This window comes from Procambarus clarkii, chromosome 67, assembly GCF_040958095.1.
Source record: "Procambarus clarkii isolate CNS0578487 chromosome 67, FALCON_Pclarkii_2.0, whole genome shotgun sequence".
Lineage (NCBI taxonomy): Eukaryota > Metazoa > Arthropoda > Malacostraca > Decapoda > Cambaridae > Procambarus > Procambarus clarkii.
This window is the reverse complement of record NC_091216.1, coordinates 21,812,959-21,840,541: the sequence shown is the minus strand read 5'-3', so window position 1 is coordinate 21,840,541 and position 27,583 is coordinate 21,812,959. Positions and strand designations below refer to the sequence as shown.

At 37.5% G+C, this 27,583-nt stretch overlaps 2 protein-coding genes across 2 annotated transcripts; one reads left to right on the top strand and one right to left on the bottom strand.

Annotated features, from left to right (window-relative positions):
• The first annotated feature begins 465 nt into the window (after positions 1-465).
• Positions 466-17,926, top strand: r-l (rudimentary-like). The gene is made up of 11 exons (XM_045757613.2): positions 466-758; positions 3,048-3,158; positions 3,633-3,776; positions 5,705-5,827; positions 7,204-7,327; positions 8,670-8,836; positions 10,471-10,592; positions 12,150-12,268; positions 14,715-14,810; positions 16,743-16,882; positions 17,068-17,926. Exons 1-11 carry the CDS (start codon positions 492-494, stop codon positions 17,215-17,217), a joined length of 1,563 nt encoding a protein of 520 aa, XP_045613569.2. The 5' UTR covers positions 466-491; the 3' UTR covers positions 17,218-17,926.
• On the bottom strand, positions 17,798-26,119 carry Sec61beta (Sec61 translocon subunit beta). Its single transcript, XM_045757614.2, has 3 exons — positions 25,964-26,119; positions 22,965-23,161; positions 17,798-18,071 (listed from the first exon to the last, which is right to left on the bottom strand). The coding sequence occupies exons 1-3, from the start codon at positions 25,964-25,966 to the stop codon at positions 17,984-17,986; spliced, it is 288 nt and encodes a 95-aa protein (XP_045613570.1). The 5' UTR covers positions 25,967-26,119; the 3' UTR covers positions 17,798-17,983.
• Between the last annotated feature and the right edge of the window lie 1,464 nt (positions 26,120-27,583).

The window sequence follows — 27,583 nt, the reverse complement described above, 5'->3', positions numbered from 1 at the left end:
TTGCGTTACTGGGATACTGAGTGTTGGAGTTGTGTGGCTATGGGGGTGTTGCGGGCTCTTGGGGTAGCGTTACTGGGGGATGGAGTTACTGAGGGTGGAGTTACTGGGGGTGGCGTTACTGGGTGTAGCGTTACTGGAGGTGACGTTACCGGGGATGACGTTACTGGGGGGGTAACATTATTGGGGGTGGCGTTACTGGGTGTAGCGTTACCGGGAGTGGCGTTACTGGGGGTAACGTTACTGGGGGTAACGTTACTGGGGGTAGCGTTACTGGGGGTAGCGTTACTGGGGGTGGAGTTACTGAGGGTAGCGTTACTGGGGGTAACGTTACTGGGGGTAACGTTACTGGGGGTAGCGTTACTGGGGGTAACGTTACTGGGGTGGAGTTACTGGGGGTAACGTTACCGGGAGTGGCGTTACTGGGGGTAGCGTAACTGCGGGTATTGGTTGGTGGAGGGTGGGGGTGTGGCTTGGGGAGGGTAGGCTGGAGAATGCGGGGAGAACCAGCAGCAGCAGTCGGGCAGGAGTTGCTAAGGAACATGGAAGGTGCGGTAGAGCAGAAGTCTTGTGTTGAAGGTGCCGGCCAGCACCCGGAGCAGCAGCAGCAGCAGCAGCACCTCCAGGAGCAGCTCCAGCAGTGTATACTTGACCTCCACACCATCGGGGTGGTCAAGTTCGGCAGCTTCACCCTCAAGAGCGGCTTACAGTCCCCCGTGTACTTTGACCTTCGCATGATTGTCTCCTTCCCCAAGCTTATGGTCAGTGTCAGTAATATACTCAGCCTTCAGACATGATGCATCCCCCTCTGTTCAAGTCTCTAAATAATGTTTAATGTTTTTCTAGCCCGAAACGCTTTGCGTAATAGTGGCTTTAGGCATTGTATGTACTAGCTCTATCTATAAATCTATCAATTTTTGTATAACCTCTTGTATGTATGTACTTTACCTGAATAAACATTTATTTATTTATTTATTTATAATATTCAACACGTACACACACACCACTCATTTGTTGTGCTATTTTCACTTGCAAAGCCTTATTTTGTAGTGTATTTTTAAGGGACCATCAATTAGTTTTATAAACGTTGTTCAATGTCGACAAACCTTTTTGACTAGTTGTATATGAAAAAAGGCTGCAATAAATAGAAAGGGATTTTTTTTTTCAACGACTTTTACACATTTTCAACCTCTATCTTCAACCACATGTTTCAAATGAAATAATTTCTATGACACTCTTCTATCACATTATCATATAATAAAGGACTTGATTCAGCGGATTTTCCAAAAATATGTTTAGTTTTACTAATACAAATAGTCAAAGTTCCCCCCTAAAATCATGCAAATATAGCATGTTTATTACTATTATAAAAGCAATAAATGAACTTAGGAAAAAAAGCTCGAACCAGATTGTAGCAATATAAACTCTACATATAAGGTGTTAGTTTCAAGTAAATTGAATAAAACATGTAAGAGTTATAAGAACGTTTATGTTACTTGAAAATAAATAAGTAAAAAATAAATTAAGGTTCTGCCATCTGTGGCTGAGGTTGACATCAACCAATTTCCTCCAAAATTGGCGCCCTTACAGATAGGCTTAACGTGCAGTCAGGTGTATGTTTCATGCAAATCGTCTGATAAACAAATAAGAAAAAAATGAAAAAAAAATCAATTTTTTTTAACTAAATTTTTTTTGGATAAAACTAATTATTAAATATTTTTATTATATGCTATTGTGATAGCTGAGTCATAGACATGATTTCAGTTGACACTTGACTGATAATGACTCATTTAAATTAATCACACTTGTTTGATGTTAATTTTTGGAAAATTTTTGACACATAATTCAATATTTTTTTCTCTCTTCCCATTTCTGCTACGATGCTGAGACTTGGACCAGATGAAACCATTTTCATATACAACTCTTCAAAAAAGTTTGATTGAAATCGAACTAGTTTTCATTTATTGTATATTTTGGGCATATTTGGAACTGATGTCCCCTTCTGATGTCCCCTTAATAACATCCCTGACTCGAAACTCAACTTAGATGAATAGGTATAACTCATGAATATTTTATTTGAATCTAATATCTTTGACATTCTCCGAGTTTGACCAAATCTATGCAGAGATGCCGTGTAAATAAAGCATAAAACACAGCACAGCTAAAATATTAATAAAATTTTAGCACAGCTAAAATATAAAACACAGCATAATGAATTCAAGTTTAGTTTAGTTCACTTATTGAATTAAAGAATTGCTCAACCTGAATTTTATTCAAATGCAAAGCAAAGAAGCAGCAATATTCCTGTTTTAGAAGATAAATTTTGCCATGTGGGAGATAACTGCAATTAAGTAATTATAACTACTGTACTGTTACTTGGTACCTAATTACATCCTCATAGATTCCTGCTTTGTGCTTCAAACTTACACTGTATCTTGTGCTGCCCACTCACCCAATTTTAACTTAAGTTTATCTTAAGTCATGTCTTAAGTACATGGCTTGAGTAAATGTCTTAGTCTTGTCAGTATGTCTTAAATACTGTACCTAGTACAGTACTTAAAACATGCAAATCACCAGTATAATCAATGCTATCAATTTTTATTGTAGTTATCATGTTGAAATAAGATAAATGTTACAATGTACCTTTTAATTACTCTTAATTTTATCTGATAAGGATCTGCCCAAAATGCTATGCGTGTTAGTGGCTTTGCAAGAATGTAAGGACACCAATGTTACGTACTCTCACAACCGAATGTACCATCTTGTACAGTACAGTACTGTATATAAATAAATATAAAATTTTGTTAGTTTCTGATTTTCTGGAGTAGAACTTCATCCCTATCAAGTTGTCAAAAAATAATCGGGAGGTAATGTACAGTACAGTGCTTATACAGTATAGTACATATATCAAATGTTGCATATAATGTGGACGAGACTCGTGAATGGCTTGATTTACAAATATTGTTGTTGTCCTCCACTGTGAGAGGGCTGCTAGTCTGCTCTTGCTGGAGACCTAGTCCATAAATAGAATATTGTAATTTTGTCATCAGGAAACAGTGGCCGACCTAATGTGGGCCAAACGACCTGGAGCTGACTATGAACTAATTTGTGGCGTTGCCTACACAGGCTTGCCCATCGCCACTGTTATCTCCATCAAGCAAGTAAGCACTGTGTAATTACTGTACCCTACTGTAATTTATTAATTTTTTCTGGTACAGTAGTTTGAAGTTGTGTTTTGTACGAAATTTTATGCTTAATGTAAATGCAATATACAGTATAGTTTTGGACCTACTATTCAAACTGCTAAAAATATATACTGTACAATATTTTTAACAGTTTGTATTGCTTGGTTGTGCTTTATTAGGGAGGCACTATAAAAATTGTTAAGGCTTCCACTATTTTAAGATTCTGATTGAGATCCCACTTATAATGAGGGCCAGATTTTTCAAGCCAACTGTATACAATAAATTTTGACTTCATATATTTAATAGAAGACCGATTACAAAGGAATTTTAATATTTTTAGTAAAAGACTGTGTTAATTGAATGATTATTAGGTTATTATTAACCTTCAGCCATGACTGTCTATTTATATTATTTGGTAATTACTATACGTGTACTTGTAAATATTCACAGGATGTACCCATGCTGATTCGGCGTAAGGAGACAAAAGGTTATGGGACCAAGAAACTGGTGGAAGGGAACTACAATGAAGGCCAGAAGTGTCTAATGTTAGAGGATGTCATTGTTTCTGGTTCCTCGGTCTATGAGACTGTTGAGGTACTGTTGATATTGAATGTATCTGGATGAAATAAGATAAATGTTACAATGTACCTTTTAATTACTCTTAATTTTATCTGATAAGGATCTGCCCAAAATGCTCTCGAATGGATGATTACCTCAAGGTAATCATCCAAGTCTGTGAGGCTGTTGAGGGAAGATAATGAATGCATCATCCAGATCTATGAGCCTGTTGAACTCTGGTCCTATTTTTTTTTGGTCATTGTTTCTTTTGTTAAGCCTACATTGCAGAAACTTGACATCAGCCACTGGCATGTTTCTTACTCTCATTATTTTCACATAATTTATACTTGTGTGTCAACTTGCCTGTCAGTTTTGAGCATTATACAAGATTTTTGGATAGCTATTTCAATTGTTTACTGCAGTAGTAATAGTTGTCTTCAACATTACACGTAGTAGACTCTACTAACTCATAGATGTCTTCAGTATACATATTACTATTAGAGACAAGGTAACCCATAGTTGTAAAGTGTCCTTTGTACATAAAGGTGCATTGGGATTTGAAAATTATTATGATTTGTTTTGCCTTTTGATTGCTTCCTATCTGGCTGAATGCTTAGTGTATATTCATGTTTCTTTACCAGCTTTCCATGTTTTGTACAGTGCATATATTTACTTGGTCATTACCCTCACTCCAACCACCTTGTTAGTACAGTATTAAAAACATCTGAGCATTGGTATAATTGTCTAGTATGTTACTTGACAAGAATTGGAATATTGTATACCATAGGCTTAATTTAGTGTGCATTTAGGTATGGCTAAATTGTTTCATGTTCATTACATTGCTTAGAAGCAGAATCATTTTGCTAAGATAGCATTTGTTTTGTGTAATTCACATTCCATTAAGTACAATATTAATCAGAGCCATATATGGAAATCTTAAGACAAATATTTCAAGATTTATTATTCAAGGTCTTGTTCATGAAAGACTGTGGAGATTGCTGAATATTTGGTAAAACAGAAGATTGTAGAATGCACTTTTAAAAATAATATTCTATTGATGCATCTGCAATCCCTTTGGCTAGTTTTCTCATGCAGGAGGATGAAACTACTACTAATCATTTATGTGGGCAAGATGGCTGGTCATTGTTTTCGGTGGGCCGAGATAGCCCAAAAAAATCCTTTCTCATTCACTATGATTTAATTTGTGCCATGGACATAGGTTAACAGGAACTTAGGACTATACAGAAAGGGGTTATTTGATTGCATTCAATGTCCCATTTTTATTGTATTCATTTATATCCCTCCTCACCCCCGGCCCCAGCACATATCAAAGTTGTATCAAAAACTTTTTTGTCTTCAAAAACATCTGGTGAAACTTGTTCTAGCCAGTTTACAACAGGAAGTAAAGCTTTCAATGCAAATGGAATTCTAAAGAACATATTCTATTTGAATATGAATACACAATAGGTTATCGTAAGTGAAAAGCATTTATCTGATTTGTACATTAGTATGCTTCTAGTACAGCCCTTTCTTCCTTGGCTTTATGTATTTAGTGGAGATTTTTTTCATATTCTACAGTTGGGTTTAATATAGTAAAATAGGAATGGGCAGCTTTGTGGTGCCAGTACAATACTACTAGCAAGTGATGGTAGTGACCTATGTACTAGATGGATCAGAAGTTAACTAAGCTGAAACTTTGTGAACTCTGTGATGCCAAATCGTGCTTGAAAAGTTTTTAGTTTGTGTAAATACCTTTTCTGACTTGATTCTGACTAGATTTAGGAGTCTGCAGTGTCTTTCTATGAACAAGACCCAACTGAGATGGTTTAAAATGTTCCCAGTCACAACAGCATGTAATGTTAACCCACCCTGCTTACTGCAAATCCTAACCAAATGCAGATAGAATCTTACCTAATGGAGCAACCAAGTGGACTGCTTAGAAAATTTTTAGTTACTTTTTTCAGACCCTTCGAGAATTAAAATTGGACGTAAAAGATGCTGTGGTGTTTTTGGACCGTGAGCAAGGTGGTGCTGCAAATCTCCAAGCCATGGGCATCAATGTTGTTCCATTAGTAACAATGAGTGAGGTAAGTCATAACTTTGAGATGTAGAACACTCAAAATGGACTACATCTTTGTCAGGTAATGAATACAGTTTCAATATGGTGTTTAGAAATACAATATTTTACTCAATTTTAGGTGTATGTGTGTGTAATTACTGTACCTAAGTGTAATTTCATAAGTGTAGTTACAGGATGAGAGCTACACTCATGGTCTCCCATCTTCCTAATACTCTCTCATATGACACTTTGAAACTACTGATGGTTTTGAAAGTGTTGGTGCGTGATGTGGGTGGGTGGGTGAGTGACTGTGTGTATGGGGGTGAGGTGCATATGGATGTGGGAGTATGAATTTTTTCTTGCATCACAGCATAACATTATTGGATTTTAAATGAATGAACATATTACAGTGATTAATCAATGATTAATCAATCAGTTTGTCCAGGCCTAGTTTTACCTACATTAGGCAAAATATTTTTTTTAAATTGGGCATATTTAGTCCAATTTTAAAAAGTTTGTCAAGTTGCCAAGTTGTCTCAAATTGAAAAATTTAATTCCAGCTATATTAAAATTATCTAATATGTAAGATAAGTTTTTAAAATTTAATATATAAAAAAATTATGCATGCTAGTCATTTATAAATATTAGGCACTACACATGATGAATGCATGCAAATGGAATTGTCATTGTTGAGCAAGGAAATGCTTCTTTCTGAGGAAGACACTTAAATGCTCCAGTTCCCACCCTTGTTGTCCCATCTTTTCCTGGCATGGTTTGGACTTCAAGTAGGAGTTGGCAGCTATCCTGTCCCTGTTTTTGTGATGGTGGTGGCTGTGATGGGTATGGTGTAGCTATGCTTCACAAATAGTTTGCAGGAGGCATTAAAGAGTTGTGATTTGTTCCTCTGTATTGCTGTATAGCAAACTGGTTTTCTTATTGATGGCTTGAGTAAATGATCTTCTGTTTCTTTTCCCTAAATATATGACAAGACAATTTAGCAAAGATACCCTTCTCCTGTCATGAGAGCCTGGAAGGTGCTGAGTTATGAATTACCCCATAAAGTCTCGGGCTTTGGAAGCATCTGAGGGTCTGGCTCAGAAAGAAGCTTTTAACAATGCTCAAGACTAAATTTGTTTTCTTAAGACTGGTGTTTCTCCTCTGCATAAGTGAGAAATAGGAGTTAGTGATAATGTGGCATGTATACGTAATTGTTCAGCTACAGGCCACTAGTGAGTCTTAGCCATAAAGGTAGCATGATTCTATTGGAAGGCCAAGATGTAGTGATATTTTCTCAGTGTGAACTGAGCCTCTTTGCTCTCGTGTCCAGTTTCAAGCATACAGTGCTTCTTTGCCTAGAGGATATGAGATATTAACAGTAGAGATTCAATTGTCTTCAATCCTCAGATGATGGCAATTCTTCTGAAGCATGGTCGGATTGACAAAGCAACACGCGACTCTGTCTTGACTTTCATCTCTTCACATAATGACACATCGATTGTCACCAGAGAAAAGGTCTCTGGTAAAAATGGTAATTATTAGTTCTGATTTATATTTTACTTTTTTTTAGTTTATAATTTGCATAACTAGGTACTGCAACTAAAGTGAAGTTTTATGGGAAACCAGATCTGCTGAATATACACTTGTGATTTTGTGGCCATCATGTAATAAGGAACAAATTCATAACAGATTGGTGTAACTAAGATCAGTGGTGATATAAAATATAATGCTGTCAACTGTATGTTTGAGAAAATAAAAATGTAAATTTTAAATATTTATATCTATACTGTACCTCCAAAATCCGGATCATATTGTTCTGGACCCAATCTGAATTTGTGAATATTCGTACTTTTTTTTTGGGGGGGGGCTAATTATCACCTATTTTTTCAGTTTTTAATTACAACTGATCATACGATACATATTTCTGTATATTTAGGGAAATATAATGCATGTACAATGATTGCTTGCAAATAAATTTTTATATACAGTACAGTATAAATATAAATACTACTAAAAGCAATACTTTGTAGCACAGACTAGTCTTCATTACCCAGTGGAAGAAAATTAATTGTAGCACCGTGCAGTAAAAATGTATTTTCCCATACTGTAACTGCATATTTAAACATTATTATACTGTTTATTTGATATAGGTCCAGTAGTACTATAGTGTACAGGAATGCTTTCTGCTGTGCCACCAACAGTTAACCAATGTACAGTGTTGCATAAATGACTGGTAAACAGCATCATCTAACTTTTTATATTTTGATGGTCTCAAACGTATTTGTCAGAACTTGCCACCACTACTCTCTCTTTTTTCTTATAAGCTCTGTGATTTGTTTTTTAGTTTTATTAGTACCAGTGTACAGTATATTCCTCTGCTTGATGTTTTCCTCCCCAGCCAAAGTATATAGCCATGGTAAGTTTCTCTAATAACTCGGGAGTCTTATATAATGAAACCGTTTCTCTTTTCTTTCCCTGATGTACTTTTGCTACTAATGCTAGACGACTTGGTTTTAAATTATGTATAATTATACAGTACATTAAAAAAAAGTTGTCAAAAATCCTCGAGTAATGATAGGTCAAATAGTGCTTACATGCAAGAAAAACACACATTGGGTATTATGTGCACTTTACAATCAATCAGTGAATGCCAGAAGATGTCATTTAGAACTTCAAGCAGTTACCCCTCAAATGGTGTGATTAAGATCTACCCAATACAGCAAAACAAACTGAAAACTTACTTGGTGTGGGACTCTCTTTAAGTTAACCAGGCCTGACATGTAAGTATTGTCCAGGGCTGGTCCTAGCTATTGGAGCAACTGATGGCCCACTCAGAAAGGGGTGTTTCAATACCCTCAATGCTATATTTTCAGGGCTACAAGTGATGGAGCGGAAAAATAGTTCCTTTGAGTCTCGTAGCACTACCACAAATCACCCAGTGACTCGTAGGCTATTTGAGATAATGTCCAACAAGAAGACAAATTTGTGTGTGGCTGCAGATGTTAACACAACAGAGGAATTAATTTCCTTGGCAGCTAAGGTACAGTTATAAGTTTAGTATACTTAAATTAGAATATTAAAATACCCTGTATTAAGCAAGATTAGAGTTCCCATTTCTGATACACAAGTTGCAGGATGACTTTCTTGGTACCTTATCAACTATGTATACACAATATCTCATAATTTTTTAAAGTACAACAGTTCACAATACAGTATACAGTACAATAATTGAAAAGTGGAACACACATTTTGATAGCATGAATGATGCTGGGAGGAAAGGGAAAGGGAAGTATCAGGTGAAAGCGCCAAGCCATTACGACTATATAGCCCTTGGAAGGAGGGAAAATAAGGATTAGGGATGGGACAGGGGAGGGGAATGGAACCCAACCACTTGGACGGTCAGGGATTGAACGCCGACTTGCAGGAAGCGATCAACAAAATACAATACAGTATAACGTTTTTGTAGAATAGGGTTCAAAGAAGACAAAATTTAAATTTGTAATGAAAACAGCAAGACAAAACAAAGAGAATGCAGATGCTGTAAAATTAATGAGAAATATGAAAACTGAGGAGGATTGCAGTGCTTGCAGTACAGAATTACAGAACTTGGAAAGAGAAGTCTTGGCAGGAGATATATATTTTATTTCTAACACTAATACCAGAGACGTACTTAAAGCAGGATAACATCAGCATATGGAGGAAGCTAAAAACATATGAACAGCATTTAAAAATCTAAACATAGACTTTTTCAAGGCCACCTAGACCAGTATTAGAACAAGCAGCAGTTGCATGGAATCCACAGCTTGAGATGCACAAAATAAAACTGGGAAAGTATATAAATTTGCAGTAGAACCAGCACCTGAATTATGAGGAGACTATGAGGGCAGGTTAAGGAATACCAGTTTTGCAAGACTAGACGAGAAGAGGAGCAGGTAGAATGTACTGTAACTGTATACAAAATTCAGAAGGAAATTGACAAGATGGACAAGGACAGCCTCTTTAAATTGGGAGAAAATACAACTAGAGGATATTAGTGGAAGCAGGAAATGTAAAAAGTGTCAAACATTTACAAAAATACTTGTATCCTGTATGGGTTGTCAACAAATTGAATGTATTAAAAGTTGTTGCAGCAACCTTCATGTGCAACTCTAAAGAGCAGACACATGTGTAAAGAAAATTAAAAAAACAGGCCAGATACAAAAGATACAAGCCAGATACAAGCAGGTACCTTGCTGGTACCGGCAGCACTCCCTGCTGCCACTAGTTAGTAAGTGCTGGTTGATAAGTAACACCATCTTCACCTTCCTCTACAGTGGCATCCGCCATCTTCACCTTACTCTACAGTGGCATCCACCATCTTCACCTTCCTCTACAATCACATCCACCACCTTCACCTTCCTCTACAATTTAGTTATAGAAATGTTAATATAATTTTGCATTATGACAAGCACACTGCATTCAGTTATTCTCTTACAAAGAAATACAGCACCATTCCCTTGTACAGATCATCCAAGCTTGCATATGATACTATCTTAAGTATTTGAAAATGCTTAATTTATTTTCTTTCGCCATTTCTTACATATCGACGGATATTTTTTCTTCGGTACAGTATTTCAATTGTTTGTTAAAAAAATTTGTGATTAATTTTTTAAGTTTAAGGTGTTATTTCTTCAGGTTGGGCCACATATATGCCTTTTGAAGACTCATATAAATATCTTGACGGACTTCAGCCAAGACACCATTGACAAATTGAGGAACCTTGCTGCTAAGCATAACTTTTTACTCTTTGAGGACAGGTGTGTAATTGATAAGTAAAAATATTTTTCATAAAAAAAGAATGTATAGTCCTTGTTTCCCCTCCCCACTGTGGTTGTCATGTGGAAGGTTGGTTACCATTTACACCGGGATATTTCCATACTTTCAACAGATCTACTTTTGGCATTTTAAAGGATATTCGTACCTTTATTAGGCATTCTGTGGTAATCTAAGGGCTCCCAAGGAGAGCTGGTAAAAGATTTACAGATATCCTTCAACGGATAATAGTGTTCCAGTGTTGTACTGTACTAGTACTGTATGATCCTTTGGGGACATTTTAAAAATACCATGGTGCCAGCACTGCCAGTTATACCCAACATGATTTGCTTCCCACAGATACTGGCATTTTAGCTTGTAAACAAAATGGTGCAGTGAATTATTTTATTACAGGTTTTGGTGATTAATTAGTCCAATTTTGCAAAGCCATTGAAGAGGCATAGAATTTTGGACATATCTTACAGCTTGCAAAGAAGTTGAAGTTTACTTTGGGAATTTGCTGTGATTTCTAAGTTACAGGGTGAACAGTTAATCTTCAAGAAATATAACTATATAGCCATTATGTATAACATAGTACTGTACTAGGAGAAGGTGGTGATAGTGATTATTGTGTTACGTATAACATGGTACTAGGGGGAAGATGGTGATAATGAGAAATGGTGTTAATGAGAGTTATATACAGTATTTAAATAATACAGTACTGGGGGAGTACAAGGTGGGGGGTACTATGGTGAGGAATTGAGTATTTCTTTGTTTTATTTTTGGATAAAGTATAGGCCAAACTTTTTTTATATAAGAGTTCTTTGTGATCTTTTATTCGTGTGGCATGTTTGAATCTATTTACCTGGACTCTGGTGATGTTAGAGATAATTATTTTTGACAATTATGAATTATATTACATAAAACTAGGAAGAATGGCAAAAGAATATCAAAGTCAATTTGCTCAGAAAGGCAATTTTTATCGAACATCGGTAAATTTTTGTCAAATTACTAATTGCATCGGCTAATAGGTTAATACTTATTGTTTACAATTTAACCTAATAATTTGGTAATGCAGTATGGAAAATACTGTAGATGTGTTGACCTTTCAGGAAATTCATGATTTTGTATACAGTAATATGAATATCCAGTGCATAGAACTGCAGCAGAGGCATTTGTATCCAGTAGACACACTAGTGATCTGCTCTTCATCTTTAGGTGTATCCCATGGAAGGGAGACTGAAAAAAAAGTAATTCTTGCAGTATAAGAGTACAATATGCCACTCTTGGTGAACTCGGAGACTAAAGTCAGAGTTATTTGCTGGGCTTGTATATGCAGTTGAGAATACAGTTGATTGGTAGATTTTGGGTAGTCTTAAACTTTATTTTTTATTGACAATTTTTGATACTTGTGTTGTAGATATTTTGTCATTATAGTACTGTTATAAAGATATTTAAAGCTTTAATGCATCTTTATTTTAACTGTTAATAAGTAAATTCAAGGTACTCATTTACTAACTCGTACTGTGTTCATTATTTGGTAATACATTCTAATCTTGCAGTAAATTTGGAGACGTTGGCAGTACAGTAGCCAAGCAGTATGGTGGTGGCCTTTACAAGATTGTAGACTGGGCAGATCTGGTGACAGCCCATGGCATTCCGGGTGATGGAGTTGTTAAAGGTAATTTATTAAACAGTAAAAACTATTTTGAAAGAAGTCATACATATTTTAGAGCAATGACATTGGGTTGCTTCCGAATGTAACCATCTGCTGTCTCATAAGACAAGGATCATGTACAGTCAAGACAATATTCTGGCACCAGATCCATAGGAAACTTTTCAGATGTCTCTTGAGAGTTATTTAAGTTACTGGGGCACTTGCAAAACATTCAACCCAGCCCAGAATGACTGACGGAAGGTGCATTCATGAGCATTCAAAGTCCTTCTGAACTCTCTCTTGGCACCACAATGACTGCCAGACAAGTGCTGCTCATGCTGACCATGTCTGTGTTGACCTATTTATTCCTCCTTTCTCACATCTTAATTTAGTCTTCAGATTTCCACCTTTCAATGCTTCATTAGAGCCTGCCAGGTTTCTAGCAATTGTTATCGTTTCTCTTTGATGCTGTGTGCAGGTTGATTTAGGTAGGTTAAGTTTGTCCCATTCATGTCCTGGAGCCATGTGCTTTGTGACTAGTTCCACTCCATGGTAGGGGTTTCTGGCATAATACAGTATCTGCATATTTATGGTTCATGCCTTGTTTAAGTCTCTACCTGCTTTACTGGAATGTGGTGACTGGTGACTAACATAATTCTTACTAAATGGGGGTTAGCAGTACAGTACTGGTACCTTCCTCTACTGGGTGAGGATATCTCTACATCGCAAGCGAGTCCTCCATCTCTATTTTCTAGTTTGTGTTTGTCGACTAAAAATCCACAGAGAAATCACATTATCGTCATATATCAATGAGAAAATCAACAGGAGCCGTGATGAGGATTCGAAAGTATGAGCTGGGTATTTCCACACATGCTCCAGATGACTATGCCACAACATGAAATTATTTTAACTTGGTGTAATCGTCTAAATCATGTGTCTGGAAATACCCAATGGATAGGTTCAAATCCTTATCACGGCTCCTGTGGATTTTCTTGGCTAAAAATGTTTGCAAACAAATTAAATTGCTGAAAAATATGGTTTTTAATGATTATGAAAAGCGTCTCAAAGCAGAATCATCGGAATCTTCCGGTCCTTCATGTCATCCGTTGTTTTTTTTTCTGCAGACACTGTTTGCACCAGGAACTATGAAGGATGGTCTGGCTCTGGAAATCCTGGGTTTTTACAATAGTACTATTGTACTATTTTATGTTTTATTTTATTTATATAAAAAGCTACATTGGGTTGTGAGAATACATAACATTGGTGTTTGAGTATTACAATCTTGCACAGCCACTAACATGCATAGTGTTTCAGGCAAGTCCTAAATCTAACTAATAAGTAAAAGTATTTCCGATAATGCCAAAACTGTGTTAATTTTTATACTCTAACTGGAAAAGATCATAAAGGCAAATGGGGGGACCTTTGACAAGCTGCTGGCTTTCTCTCCTTGTCAAGGACAGGTCCTGTTCTTTACCTGAGGGCCACTAGGATTAGTGGCCCTCGGGTAAATCGGGTACGTATAAAGCAAAGGTTGGACAATTTTTTTAGTTCATTAGGGAGCGAGTTCCATAAACTGGGTCCTTTATTTGCATTGAGTGTTTGCACAGATTTAGTCTGACTCTGGGGATATCAAAGATATTTTTACTGATGTGGTGCTCATGGGTTCTATTACATCTGTCAAGGAAGAGTTTCAGATCAGGATTAGCATTTAGAACAAGGTTTTGCACATGTAAATAGCACAAGAGAATGTGTGCAGTGTATGTTTACCATGTATAGGGATTTAAAGAGAGGTTGTGTGTTGTCTGAAGACAGCTATAGTTTTGATAGCAGATTTTTGGTAGGTGATGATGGGCTTGATGTAATTTGTGGTGGTTAAATCCCATGCTCAGATACCGTATGTTAGATAGGGATAGATTAGCGAGTAGTATATGTGAAAGGAGAGCAGAGTGGAGAGCATAATATCTAATTTTTGAAAATATGAAGTTTTTAGATTTTTTTTTTTGGTTATGTGGACGCTAAGGTTTACCATTTCTTGTGATAGTCAGTGGGGCTGGCCAGGCAGGCAAATAAAAATAGTCCTCCTTTGGCTCTCATTTGTGATGTCAAGTGAAGGTTTGAAACGGTTGTGATTAATTACAGTATGCATGTACCTTGTCATTCTGGGCTGCCTTGACTATTTCTCTAATGCTGCCTTAGCACCTTTAATGACCCTGCAAGGACACTTTAAGGTTCCCTGTGGTGCTGGTACCAGAATGTTACCCTTCCTAGTTGTATATGAGCCTGGTTCTTTGGAATAGCAGATGCTTCCTTACTGAAACAAATTTAATGATTTTGCTCAGAAATGTACTTTTAATATTCAGTGTTATTTTTTATATATGTGGTGCTATGTAGTATTCCTGCTTATTGCCTTCTTTTGATAATTACTTATTTTTGATGTGTATGTGTAATTACTGTGTTTGACAATTGGCAGGACTCATGTCTGCTATTGACAGGCGCACCCGAGGCTGTGTCTTGGTCGCACAGATGAGTTCTTCAGGAGCCCTCAACTCTGAAGACAATGTTAAAAGTGAGTCTTAAATTTCTATTATTTGTGTATATATATTCTTTAAAAAATCAGGCAAGTATATTTTTCATTATTTTGACTAATGTTATACAACCTGTTGTTAATGATATCCATACATTCATCAAGCTTTCCAAACTAACATAAAGGAGAACCAGCAGGAATGGAGGGTTTTCTACTGATCCTTCAGGAAAATAATTGAGGGAATAATAGTGAACAAAATGATGGAATGTTTTGCCTTGAAATGTTCAAAAGCCATGGGAAAGTTCATCATACTAGACGAAAGTTATTAAAAACAAATTAACCAATGGTTGCTTTTATTTTATTTTTAGGTAGTATGTCATAAGCCAGAGCCTTATAAATATGCTTGATAGTTTTACCATAAAAATTAGTGATAGTTTTAATGTGTTTAATAAGAGCTGCTTGTATTTTTTAATAAATTTCACAGGGTTTGAATATATGTCCTCTTGTTCACGATGTTGTGAATTTTTGTTATTCTTCCTAAACAATTTGGTAAATTCTTGACACAATTTTGTATGTGATCATGTTCTCTTATATCTTCTAGTTTGGCATATTTAATACATTCAGCTGCTGCATAGTACTTACTTATTTGGTATGAGGTTACTTGTGAGTAGGGTTTACCAAGGACCTCAAGATATGATATGACTTCTGACTGGTTACTTCTTGCTCAAGACTACACATTACATTCAATAAATGTATGGTTTACATTTATTGTAAATGTAATTGAGGACTAATACTAATATCTGAGCATAGCTTACTTGGTTACTTAAGCAATATCCCATTTCCAAAGGAACATTGCAAACTATTTTCCTGCAACAGCACATAGTTTTCTCAAGATGGTCCCAGCAGGCCATTACAGGATGAAGTGAAAGTGCAGCACTCAGTCCTGCCTTGACTCAAAAGTTAGTCCTCTACATTCAAAAACCATACTGCTGGCAGTAATGTAAATTCATATCAATGTTAGGAAGATGGTGGCGGTGTGAATGGGGCTCAGTTTGTCAATTGCACTTTTTGCTCTGTTGGTGCACTACCTTAGTGAGGTCAACTGGTTCTGGCATTTTTTCATCCACCAGAGGCATGGGTTTCTGATGGGAAACCCATGCCTCAGAACACTCAAGGTATCCTACCTGGGACCAGGCTTGACTTGTAATAACTTGGATGAAGAGGCTGTTCCAAGCAACAGCCTGGTACTTCCTGCAGGAACTTGTCTACTTGTTTCTTGAACACGTCCTCTTATGTTGGGAGGATGTTGAATAGCCATGGAACGCTGATGTTCATAATGTTCTCAGATTGTGCCTACAACACCTCCACTTTTCACGAAGTTTACTTTACACTTTCCATATCGTTCACTCCAGTGTTTTTATGTGTAAATTTGGGACCTAGCCTTCCAGTTACCTTCCATGTATATCGTGATACCCTTTCATCTAAATACATGGAGGCTTCCAGTAAGTTAGGTGCTTTATCGTCACTGTGGCTCACTTATACTTAAGGTTTCCACGTACTCGGGAGCTTCGATTCTCAATCCTGGCCTACCATAACTGGTTAGTTTGTGATCCCAGCATTCAGTCTTGTCTAACACGAGCACATTGCCAAATCTTTGGCCAGCAGGCAAATTACCATTTATTTTGTTTTTCTTAGTACCTGCAAGTTCCTCATTTGGTTACTTCATAGGTTTGTAAATAATTGAGGCATGAGGGCCACTTTGCTGAAGAGCAATTTCTTCAACTGAAAGTGGTAACTAAGTACAAAAAGTATGAATACAGTACATAATATTTGGAAAGGGTTATGAGAACTGAAGGAAGGAACTGTGCCCAAAGTGGCTGGTCTGGAAGATCCTGTCAAGTAGTTTGATAGTACCTGTACCATAACCAAATAACTTTGATTATGTACCAAGTAAACCATTTGTTACCTTTCTAGATTGCATTAAGATGGCAGAGAATCACACTTGCTTTGTTGTGGGGTTTGTGTCCCAGAGCAGTGTGAGTAATGACCCACGGTTCATCCTCTTTACACCAGGGGTACAGCTTGACAAAACTATGGATGGGCTTGGACAGCAGGTTAGTCTTTGTATGGTGGTGGAACAATCATTCCAGCTGAATGGAATATTTATATAGTCTGTCAAATAACAAGCATTCCAATGACAGTTTTACAGATTTCTATAAATTGTTCAATAGGGATCTTTGTGAGATGCAACATGTTCACCATCAACCCACTAGTTATGAGCTCAATGTTGTATTCTCAGTACGTGACTCCAAGAGCAGCCATCCTAGACAGAGGTGCAGACATTGTCATTGTTGGCCGGGGTATCACACAAGCCACTGATCCGGTTGCAGCAGCCACCAGATATCAGGAGGAAGCATTCACAGCTTATCAAGAACGCATAATGACTTGAACAACTGTAGTAGTAAACGTTTATACTAATGGTAAAGTACAGTATATGGGTGTCAACCTTACCACTCATTACAATTCAAGCCACAGTATTGTGGGCAATTAATTTACTTGAAATGTTAAATTCAGTCTAACCTGAAAATACAGTGTACTTCAGGTTAGGTTTAAAATTTGTTAAGTTTGTCTCATGATCCAAGTAAAAAGTTGTGCAACAATCCTCATTATGGAAAGGTATCCACAATGTTAATGATTTTAATTGTTAAAGTTTATCAATTTCATTACCCTAAACAAAGCAGCTTTATAGTACAATAATTAAAGTTTGCGGCAAGAATGAGTTGTGTAAAAGGTTATTGCAGCCATGTACAAAGCTTCAAGAAAATTTTTGCATGTAATGCTTATCCAGACATTTGACCTGCAAATCATGAGTTTGGGCCAAATGCTGCCAATGAGAAGCTACTCCACAGGGTAGATCTAAATTCACCTGGAATACTGTAACACTATGTAAAGAGCAGTTCATTCATTTTTGGGTGTGTTAACCCTTTACAGTAACAAGCCTGGATACAACACTAATGAAGACAAAGACAGTTATGAATTTGTTTATTATAGAAAACCACTTTAAAACTAACTTCCATCACATGCACCATACACTGTATATGGAATGCTTATCCAATGTTGACTGGAAGACATCCCATGACATTGAACTAATTATTTTATTAAACAAAAAAAATTGTAGGATTTCAAAGAGGTGGGATGCTTAGCAGGCTGCAATTCTAAGTCCGGGTGTACTTGCCCCAAATGTGGAGCATGAAGACTGTGGCAATAAACACCAGAGAACCAACCAGGACTGGTAGAGGACCACTGAAAACAAAAGCAAATTAGCAATTGTTAAAATATAATTGCCAACTCTGCATAGTTTATACACCATACATTAAGTGTTAAATAGTAATTATCAAAAGAAGGCACCAAGCCAGGGAGACTCATAGCATATTCAATGTTAAAAAGATACATAATGTTTAAGTCAGCAAGTGGTAGGACACTCAACATATGGGCATGCATCCAATCTATTCCCAGATTGGATGCATCCAGTCCATCTTTCTCCCCCCCCCCCCCCCCAAATATTAACTCAACTTCCATCTGTACTGCAGTAAACCTACCCCCTATTGAAGTTCTGTACAGTATGTTCTGCCCACACTACCAAACTAATTTATATAGTTTAGAAACACAGGTTTAATTTGACCAATCTATATCCAGTGTTATGAACTGCCACATTTCACTTTAATTTCTAGTTCATGGCTCTTGTATTTAAACATTTGTCAAAGCAACCTCTATGCTTCATCTTTAAGAATTTATCTTTATGGCATATTGCATTACATGTCTTGTATTAACCATTAGCATTCTCTTGATACAGCACTATTCTGTTATTTAACAAAAATGAAAATTTTGACTGCTGTTGAAATTAGTGGTAGGCCAAGTAAGTAATTATCAAAAGAAGGCACCAAGCCAGGAAGGCTATGTAGCATCATCAAATGTGTGGCATAATCATAGGCACTAAACATCACTAAGGATGCCAATGAGAAAAAAGCCATAATGTGAACGATATCAAACTTATCCAATTCACCAAGAACTATCAAGGGACAGACAAAGCAAGACACGCTCATCCTGGATGTCAGAACATTCAACAAGGATATGCACGACTAGGAGGGACAATGCAGTTTGGGCAAGAAGGAGCAGGGCAGCACCCCATTAAATGGACACGAGTTAAGTGTGTATGGCCAATACACAACCTTGCTAGAGCCGTTTCCCATCACAGGGTACGGTGGTAGGAGGAAGGCCACAGGGACACCACTCTTTTTAAAGTACACAGTTTGTTACTGATAAGACCAACAACCTCGCCAACAGGCAAGGATGAAGGAATGAATAATTTAGCAGTCTCCGTGGTGTAGTGGCAAGACACTCGCCTGGCGTTCCGCGAGCGCTATGTCATGGGTTCGTATCCTGGCGTTCCGCGAGCGCTATGTCATGGGTTCGTATCCTGGCCGGGGAGGATTTACTGGGCGCAATTCCTTAACTGTAGCCTCTGTTTAACGCAACAGTAAAATGTGTACTTGGATGAAAAAACGATTCTTCGCGGCAGGGGATCGTATTCCAGGGACCTGCCCGAAACGCTACGCGTACTAGTGGCTGTACAAGAATGTAACAACTCTTGTATATATCTCAAAAAAAAAAAAAAAAAAAAAAAAAAAAAAAAAAACGAGTAAAAGTCAGAATAAGGAATAACTTTACGGGAGATGGGACAAGTGTGGATAGCTTCCTCACGGGCAGTGTCTGCGCACACGTTTAAAGACACCAATATGGCTGGGAACCCAGCAAAATCTGTCTTAAATCTACTAGAGATAAGAAATGGGCAAATGTTGAATCTACTACCACTGGATGGACTGGATTAAAAGACTCCAGAGCCACGAGGGCACTGCGAGTCAACTACAACCATAAAGGAGGATTGACAGCAGTAGACGAAGAGAATAGCATAAAGTTCTACCGTGAAGATGTTAGTCTCCGGAGGCAGGTGACACACACAGGTGTGGTCAGAAAAAACAACAGTAGCTTACACCGTCTGCAGACTTAGACCCATCAGTGAAGATTAAAATGGAGCGGGAGTGTGAAGAAAGTGTTTGAGGAAAAGGCATTTCAGAATTGTAGGAGTGGTAAAAGCTTTAGTGATGTGGGTTGGGGATTTACAAAATTTAGGAAGGGGGACCCTCCACAGGGGCAAGGACAGAACATGGAGAAATATTGGCAATACTAACCGAGCGAATGTTGCAGGTAAGACAACGTTACAGAGAGGGAGGTGGTGAAGGGGAATAGGAACTACAGGATGGGCAAAAGTCAAAGCACGACAGTCAAGAGTGAGGGCATTTTAAAGACCGCGCAAGGTAGCAAAGCCAGCAGCGATCACAGTGGTCCTGGAGACACAGGGAGCCAACGTCAATATACAAGCTGAGGATAGGAGTCGAACAAAAGGCACCAGAGCTGTAGCACAACCCAGTATGGTGCAAAGCATCAAGATGGGGGAAGAGTAAGAAGCAGACGAGTTAGCAGGGCAACAATCTAGTTTAGACAGTACAAGAAAGGAATAAAGAGGGTAGTATGCCTATCCGCTCCAAGAAGTATGGAACAAAACCTTAAGTAGATTAAGGACCTTAGAGCATTCCACTCGGAGGATGGTAGGTCAATTACAATACAGTATTCCTAACCAAGTAAAGCCAATTCAGAAATGTCACAAAATGGGACTGTTCTCCAAGTCCATCATGTGTTCAGCTTATCCATACTTTAACCCAGATAAATGGAATACAAATTTTATTGAACTTTATTGTACTCCAAGTAGTCCCCCCCTAGTGTTATATTTCAAGATATGCCCAATATTGGGGACTAACAAAACCAACTGCATTAAAAATATAAAAAAATTATGAAAGTAACAAGAGCAAGGAATATAAAACGTGATCAAATCTAATAATATATTCCACACATACCTGTGGCAGGCACTATCTACCGGACCATGATGGGAGAGAATCTCTAAACTTATTTTGGTGGCGCGATATTTTTCAAAACTGCATGCAAGTAATACTTTTGGTGGTAAGGGTCTAAAAAGACCATTATGGACCAGTCAACAGCTTGTGCCCCCCCCCCCAAGGTGATCAGGAGTGTAGGTTCAATTCAGTTGTACAGTCTTAACATTACAGTACAGATGAACAAATCCACAAAGGCCGTGACAAGGGTTCAAACTTACGTCTGAGAGGATTCTAGACACCGCCTTAATCGACCAAGTTACGATACGGTAAAATTATTGCAACCGAAAGTTCTGACCTTACTCAGATCCTGCAGCTTTTCCAAGACAAACCAGGATTTTACACAATTCCCCATGCACCCGAGCTCTATCAATAAGCTGTTCTACCTCTTTGCCCTTACTTCATTACACAAAAAAACTAACGTGTCATCAAATGAACAAATCCACAAGGGCCGTGACGAGGGCTCTCGAACCTACATCCGAGAGGATCCCAGACACTGCATTAACCTACCTAAAAGAGGTAGAACAGCTTATTAATAGAGCATAGGTGCATGGGCGAATTTTGTAAAATCCTGGTTTGTCTCAAAGTGGCTGCAGGATCCGAGTAAGGTCAGTAGAACTTCCGGTTGCAATTCTTTTACCATGTCGTAGCTCAGTCGATTAAAGCAGCATCTGGGATCCTCTACGACGTAGGTTCGAACCTTCGTCACAGCCCTTGTGGATTTGTTCATTTGATGCATCACGCGATTGTGATTTCTGTGTAATTACAGTACAGTTCTGTATTCATCAAGAACACAATCATTTACTTTTGCGGTTTGTATAGCATCGATTGCACTGTATAACAATGCCTTCACTGCCGAGTAATTTAAAATATGCACTCGTCAATGCTTACAAATAAAAATTATTAAATGCTCATTACAATGTTTACACAAATACTACATTGGTACCTTTGTTTACAACTGCCCCAGATTACAATTTTTTTGGTATATGTCAAATTCATCAAAATTTTAGTTGGTGCATGAAATTTGCCTTTGAACACTATTCGTCCGATACCTTTATTCGTTGAGCGAGTGCGTGGGTCTGCTGGGCACGGCATGCTCAGTGTTTACCAGTCTCCCGCTTAGCATGACGACCGCACTTTAATTCTTTGTAAAGAATTTCATTGTTTTCTGAACATAAAAGTTCTTATTATACATCATGCTATGGGTCCCAAGAAAGTCAGTGGCGAGGTTCAACCTAAGAAAATTGTTGTGAGGATGACGATAGAGGATAAACAAGGGGTAATGTCACTACAGAGAAGTGTCAAGACGTAGGGAAAAAACTAGTGTCTATAGACAGGTTCTTATCGAGACAAGCAGCGAGCCACAACCAGATCCTAGCGGTATGCCTGCAAAATGAAAAAAAAAAAGAATCCCAGAAATGGCACTAGTGCCTGATGTTATAATGGAAGGGGACTTCCCTTCCAAATACTAATACCTCTGGCTTCCATTCACCAATAAGTCTAATTAAGGTAAAGAGTACTTTATTTCATCTTCAAAGTTTCCTACTTTGTTGCTTTAAAATTGCACTATCTAGTGCTTCCCAATCTTTATGTACCTAATCCAAACAACTTTACCATTGTGATCATTGCTGTCTTATGTGCGCTATCAATTTGCTGTATGGTGCTTATTAATCTTTGTTTAAATTACCAATCAAGCTGTCAGTGCAATCAGAGCAACCAATATCCTTTAATATACCTACTAATCTCATCTCTTTCTTACAATGTATTTTATTAATTCTGCTAGAATTTACCACCTTAAAATTATCCGTTAGATTAAGAACCTGTCCGAAACGCTGCGCGTACTAGTGGCTTTACAAGATTGTAAATACCATGCTATGTATCCTCACAAACCCAATGTACCTTTTTTGTATATAAATAAAAAAATAAGGTAAGGTACCTGTACAGTATAGCAAAAAAAAAAAAAAAATATGAGTAGTATTCTGTATAAAATGTATGTTAATATTTTTGGGGGTGTTAAACAGATTAATTTACATTTATGGGAAAAGTCCTTTTGGTTTAAGATATTTTAGTGTATGATCCATCTTGGAAAGGTTTAAAATCGTTAACGAAGGTACCACTACATCAAAGCAGCATTTTGGCCCATTCTTATGCCTAATTTGACACAAGCAGTACAGGATCGAGCCCTTACACTTTAATGCCTGGAGAGTCATCCGTGTAGAAACGCCACATGCCTCCAGTTGATGCTGTGCTGCGACCCGAGGTAGTAGTTGTAGTTTTACGCTGCCTAACTGTTGATCCCCCAGATCCTCCTCCACTGCGAGGAGATACTGTGCGTGAAGGAGAGCGAGCAACTGCTCCTACATTGGTCGAGCTTGGTGAAGCTGGCTGCAAAATTAAATTTAAAATTATTATTAAAAAAGGCAAATACCATTTCCTGTACACAAGAATATTAATTGTTCTATTTGTGCTTACACACCTGGTTATTTAATTACAGTACCGAGCTTAAAAACAAATTACTGAAAAACGGTACTGTAAGTAATTACAATCGTTTGGAATGCATTTTTACTGATGGAAAGCAAGTGGTACTTTTTCAGACCACTTAAAATGTCAAGCTTGAATAGTTACTGAAGGTACAGTATTATGTATATTCCAAACTTCAAAGCTAACTATGCATGTAAAGAATATATAAAGCTTTAATTAGGACAATATCCAACTCTAGCCCCAGACATCACTCAGTACCCCTACTCAAATCTGAATATGTTAGACATTAAGTCACTGCACATTCTCTCATGTGTATTATACATATATAAAATGCGAACTGTAATGCCAATCCTGACCTCAAAAGCTTCATTGAAGGTTGTAACAGAACCCATGAGCACCACACCAGAAACAAACAGTTTTGATATTCCAAGAGTACGACTTAAACTAGAAATGCTCTACAAATCAAGGGACCCAGAATGTGGAATGACCTTCCCAATCATGTTAAATTGGTTGAGAGGAACAGTCTTTAAGATAAAAATGAAGCACTACCTAATAAAATCCCTGTTACCTACCTTACCCCTGTATTGTCAACCCATGTTTTTTGTTTTCTAAACACCGCTGTTTGTCGACCTAATTATATTTGTGCTGCTTTTTCAGCCATGTTCTTATTTTTATTTGTTCGACATTTTATACTTTAAACTCAATTAGTATTAAGTTTTAGTCTTTAATATTTTTCCTGCCCGAAACGCTTTGCGTAAGTGGCTTTAGGCATTGTATGTACCAGCTTTATCTATAAACCTAGCAATTTGTGAAAATCTCTTATGTACCTTACCTGAATAAACTATTTTATTCAAATTAGCAGGGAGACCAATCAACACCTTTTTTCCACTACAGCCTGAAGTATCAGTGCCATTAGTACTGTACACTATGCTTCTGCCATGGCACTATATATACTGTATTTGAACAGTTATAAATGTGTTCACGTTTCCTGGCTGAAACCGAAGAAAGCTAACCTGGTCCAATGCAACATGGTAGAACTAACAATGAGCTCTGCTATTATATGGATCAACTGCCAAATTGTATATCTTTATATAACCTGCAGCAACTACATTAGAAAAAATGTAACAGTTACTTAAAGGTTCCAAGAAATCCACGAACTACAAATGACAAGCAGTTTCCCCATCAAGCAATAAAGGAGCCTTGCTGTAAATTGGGCTATGTGGACACCATCTGGGTAGTCAACACAACAGCAACAAACCTCTTGCCACCTTTGGTCGTACCAGCCATGGCCAGTCTCTGCCATTATCAGCCACTTATGGCTTACTTTGTCAACACTTATCACAATGCTGTAACCATTTACATCAAATATACATCTAGTTACTGTATCATGGTACTTATTCCTCCTCAATTTCTGAACACTTAGCACATTTGAAAAATGAAATTATGCCAAAACATTTAGATTCCAAGTACAGATAAGCCATGAGGTCCAACTTTTGGGGGAATTTAAAAGATTTATAGCCAAGTGTTCCCCAGCAGAAATGCTCAACTTTTATGCTTCCATCTTCCAGGTGCTGGAGTTCACGACATTACAAATTATAATTAAATACCGTGCCCGAGGTGCACAAAAGTGCAACACATATCAAGCTAAGTAAAGAATGAGGTTTGAGGAATTTGAGAAGTTCTGACCTACTTTACATCAGCAAGCTAAATCCAAAATTCCAGTTTTAAAGTTTTTCAGCTGCATGACAGCAGTTCCTGGATGGGGTTCCGAGAGTTCTACTCCATGCTTGGCCCAAGGGCCAGACTCAAGAAGGCTATTAAAATTGGTTTGTAAAAAGGATTACATTTTCTTGAAAATAACTGGGACCACTTCTATAACCAATACTACAACAGAAATTGGCTCCATTATAGAGTTAGGGCAGCTCATTTCAGTGGGCTCTTTAGAGAATAAGTGCAGTAGCATCCATGCTCGCCTTGCGAGCTGTGAAACTGGCACTGGTTTTCTGTAGCAAGTACCATACACAGATTCTCAAGTTCCTATAAAAGTTTATGTATGAAGCACAAAATACTTTGGCCTAGAGGCTCCAGGTTGGCGAAACCATGAATATTACTATAGAGCAGAGAAACCCGGCTACATATAGAAAAATAATGAAAGCCTTGTATGCAATCACAGGTTACATTATATTAGTGAAAGCTTACCGTCATTGTATTAAATCATCTGGAACCTGCGATAAGATTTCCAACATTACAAATATTAACGATATACAAATTAAGCTAAAACAAAGTACAGTAATCCAAGGCATCCCTTACTAGGGAGAGGAACCACCATGGTCCATGTTATTTATATACAAGAAGGTACAGTACATTGGGTTCATGAGAGTAGAGAGAATTGAGGTTTACATTCTTGTAAAGCCACTAGCACGCATAGTTTCGGGCATAAACGTATTTAAGGACCATCTTAGCACTGTAAGGACAATATCCCAACATCTTGACATGCTAATATACACGACTGTGAATGGACTTAACATATCTCCAAGTTAAAACATTCGGAAACAAAATATTAAAAGACCAGCTGTAAATACCACTTGTCAAACACACAACCAGGGTGCAGGCTTCAACCTTACACCTGGGTCACATAGCCTAGCATGGACAGACACACGTCTCAGTACACATATACCAACACCAAGAAATTATAAAGCGGCTCACCATGGCTGTGTGAGAGGGAACGAGTAAGTGAAGTATAACCTCTCCCGTCGGCAGCCACGACACGTCTGCTGACACAGCTGACGTTGTGACGTCACCACCAGGTGGAGGCCAACGCGATGGTTCTCTTCCTCATAGCTCAATACAATATTATAATTAAACATATGAACCGTACTTTCCATATTTAAATTATTTTATAATGGACTCTGTTCAAATTTTCGAGAGATTAGAGTCAAATAAATTAGCATTATTATTTATATATTTATTTCATTAGTACCTATTATATTAAGTAATAATCTTCTATTTATAAGATATACAAAGTGGTTACTTTTTAGTAGGTACAGTATTAGTATGGGTTATCAGAATAGGGTAACAGCACATTGCTGTGTATATCTAAGTTTGTTAAAAAATAAGACATTTGAGTTTTTTTTATTTGCAAGCTTAGGTATACACAGCAATGTGCTGCTACCATAGAGGAATCTTATAGAAACTGGTAAAAAATAATTATGATATAATATTTCCATGATTACGTTGCTGTGTATACCTAAGCCTGTTAAATAATAAAAAACTTATATCAAAATAATGAATGAATTTAAAATTTATCGGAGTAGTTAATACTGTATGAGAAATAAGCAAATCATATACAGTTTTTATAGTGGTACTTAATGGCGAAAGGCATAGACAACTTTATTTTTTATTCTGTGCAGTATTGTTATCGTGTATAACGAGACATAACTGTAGTAAAATTAGGGGCAGCTACAGCACAGGGTGGCGTGCGCCCCAGACATGGCTAAGGTCCCGATGAACCATCAGGAAACCCACCGGGCTCGGGCTCTACTGGTTACAGACCTCTATGAGTTGCCTGTACATGGCGAAACATGAGACGCAACACATCGTAAGTCCTCCGCTAACAACACATGTCCTCATGGAGGAGGTAACTTGAAGGTAATCACTTCAAAAAACTACGTAATTAGATATATATTATTTGCTGACGATACTACCTTCATCTACTCAGACACCAACCCACACACACTAAATGATATTGTAAATAACGAATTAAAAAAAGTCCACTCATGAATGTCAACCAACAAACTCACACTAAACATAGAAAAGACTACATTTTATTTGGTAGCAAATCATCAAATGAAATTCAGCTTCAGATAGACAATGTTAACATCAGCAATAAAAATGCTGGAAAGTCCTTTGGCCTATACATAGACATGAGACTCACCTTCAGAACTCACACACAACACATAACCAAAAAAGTCTCAAAACCTGTTGGTATACTCACTAAAATCAGATAAAATGTTCCAAACTCTGTTGCTCTCCTCTCATTATACTACTCCCTAATCTATTCCTATCTTACATACAGTATCTATCTGTGCATGGGGTTCAACCACTACAAACTACCTCAAGCCCATCATCACCCAGCAAAAATCTGCTATAACAAACTCTGTCTTCAGACAATACACAGCCCCCCTGTTTAAATCCCTACACATGCTAAACATACACTCGCTCCACCCATTCTCTTGTGCCATTTACATTTACAAAACCTTTGTTCCTAAATGCTAATCCTGATCTGAAACTCTTGCTTGATAGATGTAATAGAACCCATGACCACCA